The 5,765-nt window shown below is 39.0% G+C and overlaps 1 protein-coding gene across 1 annotated transcript; it reads right to left on the bottom strand.

Annotated features, from left to right (window-relative positions):
- Window positions 1-291: 291 nt before the first annotated feature.
- On the bottom strand, window positions 292-4,247 carry LOC109168034 (transmembrane protein 64-like). Its single transcript, XM_019317083.1, has 4 exons — window positions 3,575-4,247; window positions 2,586-2,822; window positions 2,269-2,486; window positions 292-845 (listed from the first exon to the last, which is right to left on the bottom strand). The coding sequence occupies exons 1-4, from the start codon at window positions 3,878-3,880 to the stop codon at window positions 665-667; spliced, it is 942 nt and encodes a 313-aa protein (XP_019172628.1). The 5' UTR covers window positions 3,881-4,247; the 3' UTR covers window positions 292-664.
- Between the last annotated feature and the right edge of the window lie 1,518 nt (window positions 4,248-5,765).

Here is a 5,765-nt window from a genome sequence, read left to right as displayed (position 1 = left end):
CTCTGAACTACACTAACCTTTGTAATCAACCTTTAAGTAACAACTAACAAATACAAGCTTTGTGCTTTCCATTTTGGTCCATTTCCATTTCCATAAATTAGGTTAATTCCATCATTTACTTATTGCATATAACAAGCATTTTTCAGTTGAATGTATTCTCAAGGGCAGCTCAATATGAAGAAAAGAATAGAATCTAATTTTGTTTTTATATACAATTTAAACCAATTACTTACAAATATATGACACCACTATTACATTACATTAAATAAACAAAAGAAATGGGAAGAAATCAAATTCATAAAGATAATTTCACTATTTTAAGTTAAAATTAATAATTGTCCAGGAACATAAGAAGAATACAGTGGATTTCAAATATGAACAAGGATGACTAACAAAGATAACGCAGAGAAGTGAAGAAGCGAAAAGGCAAACCCTATTTTTCTTTTATACAAACTGCCAGAAACAAAATGTTAGTGGTGTTACGGTGTTAGTATGGCTTCCTCTTTTAGCTCTTTTTGTGCATCCATTGTACAGTAATAGTACTTATTGATGAGCCTTTGGGACTAGGATATTCCCAAAGCTCAAACCCCATCAAGCGATTGGCGGTCTAGGCCTATTTTGGGTGGGTCTTGTTGGGGGCGATAGAGATAAAGCTGGCGGGAGTTCATTGCAGCAACAGTTCATCGTCTGCCTGCAGTTGCTTGAGCCGCCTTTTTGCGTATACTGTTATTAGTACTGTGGTGACCACGGTGAGACAAAAACCGGAGACTGTGAAGATGATCTGTGGCGCTGATAGGGAGTGTTGGTCGTGGGAAGCATTTGCAAGCGTCTTTATCAGGATGCCACTGAGAAAAAGGAGGATACTTTGTTAGCTTCGAGATATATATACAAATTAGATGAAAAAATAGCAGTTGTGTTCACGATTTAAAATTCAGAAAAGAAGGGCTAACGCAACATAGAGACAAAAAAAAAAAAAAAAAAAAAAAGAGCCCGAAAGCTAGTGTTACACGTATTCTTGTTATTACAAAAATAAGAGCTAATGCAGAGAGATGCCCTGAATATGCACCGAGGCTCAGCTAGATTAGTCTCGTATCGTGAAATGCAGATATTAGTGCAGTATTTCAAAGATGCAAACAACACTATAAGTAAACACTTTTAGCATTTCTATTCAAACAGGTAAGGACAATGTCACAATGCTGGAGCCTAAATATGTAGGACAAAACTTGCATGACTAAGCCAAAGCCTAACAATGTCTCACAAGAACTTCACACAACAGTGAAAGAAAAAATAATAATAATAAATATAGTAATAATATGGAGTAACAATAATTATAATTATAATTATTAGTAATATAGTAATAAATTATAATTATAATTATAATTTATTACAACAAACTGCTGTTATAAATGGATAACTTATTTGAACTGCCATGCACAAAATGTATACGGAGTAATAGTTTCAGTGACATGAACAATGGTCACAACCTTCAACAACTATGATACTGTGCAGTCTTGTTTGTTTTTAAGATTTTGGTTTGTTTCGCTCAAAACCATATTGTTCTGAGAGAAAAAAAAAAAAAAAAAAAAACTGATTTGAAATATAATATATATATATATATATATATATATATATATATATATAAATTAATTGGCTAATTAATCTGCCTAGTCAGCCAACAAACGGGCGAATAATGCCTTAATCCCATTGGCCTAGGGACGCCTAGCGCCTAGGCAGCTGCCTAAGCCAATTTTTGCAACACCTATAAATAGAATGCCTTAGCTTAACACATCATTGTATTACAAAGTTTTCTTTCTTTGCAAAAACACAGAAACAAGTCTTGACATTTCAAGATTTGCTGACTAACCAAAGGCCAAAATCAAGTATTACTATTTTACTGGTTTCTTGTTACAGTTTGATCACCATAACAAAGTCACCCAAAAAAAAATTAAAAAAATCACTCATAATAACAGTCATCAGCGCTATGGGAATGTGAAGGCAATGAAATCATATCCAACAACTATGCACAAAGAATGTTTTTGATGGTATGATGCGTCTCCAATCAAACTATAGAATAAAAATAATTGGGTGTGTACGACTGTACGTTAGTGGATAGATGAATATTTTACTACTAGTCTTACATAATCCTATGCCATTACATTAAGCACAAATGTCTCTGACTTCATTGGTGCACATATGCTTCTTACCATGTATACAAATGATCTGTGTGAGTGCATGTTCATGAATATGGAAGAGAAAGTGAGAGCTTACGTATAAATCGCGACAAATATCTCTGGCACCATGCCTACCAGTGAACCCAACAAATAAGGAAAGTACTTGACTCCCGTAGCCATTGCACAATAATTGTATACTATGTAAGGAAATGGAGATACTCTGATCAATGCCACAGCTTGGAATTGATTAAGGCAATCCCCTTCACCGGCTAGTCTAATCATAGAAGCATTCTTCGGATATCTTTCTAAACACACCTGGCAAGAAAGAAAAAGAAAAAGTCACCTCCGCTGCTCAAAAAAGCAATCCAAAGAATAGGAAGCTACGGATGTTAGAAAACAAATAAATATAGTTACTTGGATTCTGCGGCGGAAAAGATAGCCTATGAAATATGGAAGTGAAACTCCAATAGCTGCACCTCCAATAATCAGCAGAAACCCATACCCATATCCGAAAGTCATCCCCGCCACCCACATGGAGGGAGTAGAAGGCAAAAGAAAGGTCGGAAATAGTGCTACAGAACCAAAGACAAAAACCGCTAGAACTGGAGGGCTGAATGTTTTCATCTCCCAATTTAATATCGGGATTATTTCCTGAGAAGGTAAATAATTTGGTTAGCAAGTGGCATAAGCATCAAGGTACCCAGAAATAATGATAGCAAATCTGCAACCCGAGACTTAAAAAGACAACAAAATGAACACATTGCAATTGCTTGAACAAGGCAATACGGGGGTAACCCCAGCCAAAATGGCTAAAGATATAAACTTGTAATCACAAGATCACGAGTTCGAATTCCAACCTTCTTGGTTTGAGCCGGTTAGCTATGGGCAACCTAGGCTGGTTTACCTCCTTATGATTATAAGGCGGGGTTTACCCAATGCACACACTCGGGTAGTGGCTGCGAGTTTTACTCATCACCCAAAAAAATACAAGGCAATACCTATTAATTCTAGCCATGTTCATACAAATTCTTTAGAGATTAACAAGCAGCACAGGATATAAATATAAATATGCTACTTCTCTAAGGCTGGGTGTTTTTCATCGAATCCAGCAAATCTGATTTCTCATGAAGAAATTTCAAAACTCTTGTGGGTTCCCTCTGATAATTGGTGGAGTAACATACAATACATTACTACCTTAAAATCTTGTTCCACATTACAAGCAAAATTGTTCAAATTTGAAATCTAAAGGAACAGATCTTTAATGATTTTCTAGGCTAATATTTCCATCCCAATCATCATACAGGTTGAAATGTTAGAAATAGAAAAAATAATAATAAATTGCAGAAATAATTATGTTTTGCTGTTAACCAACAAAAAATTGAAAATGAAAAAGGAGAGTGGACCTTATCCATGAAGAAGGGGCCGACCCAAATGAGAAAAACGGCAGCCAAAACGCCAAGAAAGATAAGCAAGAGGAGCAGCTTGGCCCACCACCAGAAGGACCACCACCGACCACCGACCTCACAACCCACCGCCACCACCGCCTCCGCCGCCTGGGAAGAAGTCGACCCATCCCCGCCGATGCAGTCCCCGCTGCTCTCCTCCAACTCATCGTTCCTCAATTTCACATAATACGCCTCATCGCGATCCTCCCCCGGCCCCGGACTCTTCGCCGCCGCCGCCCCCTCCCCGGCAGCAAACGTCATCATCGCCGAACCTAGACCCGGCGATCCACGATCAAAACGTAGCCTTTAAGAGAATAGGCAACGGATATATCCCCCCCGGCGGATGAATTTAAAAAGAAAACCCATCAAAAGCTGCAGAGCGTATACGGGACCGATTGCGTGGCTTCAAATTTGTACATGTATTCTAAACTTGGCGCATTGTTGTTGTCGTTGTTGTTGCTGTTGCTTCAAAGGAGGAGGGAAAGGAGAAAAATGGCGGATAGGAGAGGAATTGTAATTGAGAGACGAGAGGGTTTAATTATAATTATATATATATAGAGAGAGAGAGAGTATAATCAACGTAAACACAAATACTCCATGGCTTTTTAGGAAAAAGCTTGCAGCTTGGTTAAATGACAGCTTTGCCTCTCAGTTTGCTGAGAATTCTCCGCCTCAACTCGTTTTTTTAATATTTGGAATTTTCACGGAATGAAATTGCTTTTTTTTTTTTTTTTTTTTTTTTTTTTTTGGTACTAAATATACATATAATGATTTTTTTTTTTAAATAAAGAAACTAATTCATTTTTTTTTTATATATATAATAGTTGGAAGGGGGCAACCCAAAAACGAACTACAACAGATGGTCTGTGTTGAGACATTCACGCCATCTAGGAACACCAGATATGTCATCTTCAAGCAAACCTAGAATTTCATAAGGAGGCTTACGGAGAACATGCAGGCCAATGGGATATTTTGCGGCAGACTTTGCTAAAGCATCTGCTACCTGATTTTGCTCACGAACAACTGGCTCGACCTGCCAAACTTCAAGATTACGTAGCTCTTTTGTGCATGCTTCCAGAACATTATGTGCTGCAATCCTTGGTCTGCTATTGCCATTCATATACTTAACAACTTCCTCAGCATCGCTTTCAAACCCAGCCTTGCTTAAACCCATTGATACCACTAGTTGGATGCCTTTCAGAAGTGCCCAAGCTTCCGCTTCAAAGGGAGAGCAGTAAGCCAGTAACCAATGCTGTATGCGAAACCCATCTTCCAATCCCCAGAGGAATCTCTAATAGAACCTCCGCAGTTAGCTTTGTCCGTGGACGGATTGACAGCACCATCCACATTCACTTTAACAAACTCATGTGGAGGAGTTGCCCAGCACAGCTGCTTCCAGCAGGAACGGTCACCTTGAGGGGGAAGTCCTTTTGCCCTTCCAAAAGCTCTCAAATTTCGTCAAATTGTGATCTAATCCACACATATTTTATATTCACTGGCTTCCTCGAGTTGTTGAAGACCGCTTCATTCTTCAACTTCCATATCCACCATGCCGTTAACGCGAAAAGAGTGTTACTGCCATAGGGATGTCGGCCATTCCTTTGTATGCTAGCCATTTCTCCAGCCACCTCCCAAACGGTAAGGTGGCACAATTTATGTAAGACGAAGGTGGGAATACTGATCTCCAGACGGCCTCTGCTTCAGGACAATATCTCAGTACATGTTCAACATCCTCCACGTCATTCTCGCAGCACCAACATCTGTCATCCAAGGAAATCCTTCTCTTAGCTCTGACACTATTCGTCATGATCCTACCATGAGCAACAATCCACATAAATGTACGAATGTGGTTCGGTACTTTTAGCTTCCAGATGTTGTTCCACTTGGATGCCTCAATCTGCTCAACTTCCCCTGTGGCTATAGCATACACAGAGTTGACAGAGAAGGAACCTGAAATTTCCTTACTCCAGCAGAGAGTGTTATGTGCCTCTTGGTCCTCATTCAGCATGATGGCGGCCAATCTGCCTAGAGTCTCGGCAGGAAGTAAATGATCAAACTGGTTCCATAGCCAACCTGTTTCCCCATTCCAGTAACCTGCAACATTTCTGCTTAGCTCGTTGATAGGAACATTACTAATCATTAGTTCCAG

Source organism: Ipomoea nil, unplaced genomic scaffold (genome assembly GCF_001879475.1).
Source record: "Ipomoea nil cultivar Tokyo-kokei standard unplaced genomic scaffold, Asagao_1.1 scaffold3172, whole genome shotgun sequence".
Lineage (NCBI taxonomy): Eukaryota > Viridiplantae > Streptophyta > Magnoliopsida > Solanales > Convolvulaceae > Ipomoea > Ipomoea nil.
The sequence above is the reverse complement of the archived record's forward strand: the minus strand, read 5'-3'. Positions and strand labels throughout refer to the sequence as shown.

Excerpts from the sequence above, each read along its gene's own strand:
- LOC109168034 (XM_019317083.1), bottom strand. The coding sequence starts at position 3,880 with ATGATGACGTTTGCTGCCGGGGAGGGGGCGGCGGCGGCGAAGAGTCCG. Across the intron at positions 2,823-3,574 it reads GCCCCTTCTTCATGGATAAG|GAAATAATCCCGATATTAAA; the intron begins GTCCACTCTCCT and ends TTACCTTCTCAG. Across the intron at positions 846-2,268 it reads ATATTTGTCGCGATTTATAC|TGGCATCCTGATAAAGACGC; the intron begins GTAAGCTCTCAC and ends CCTTTTTCTCAG.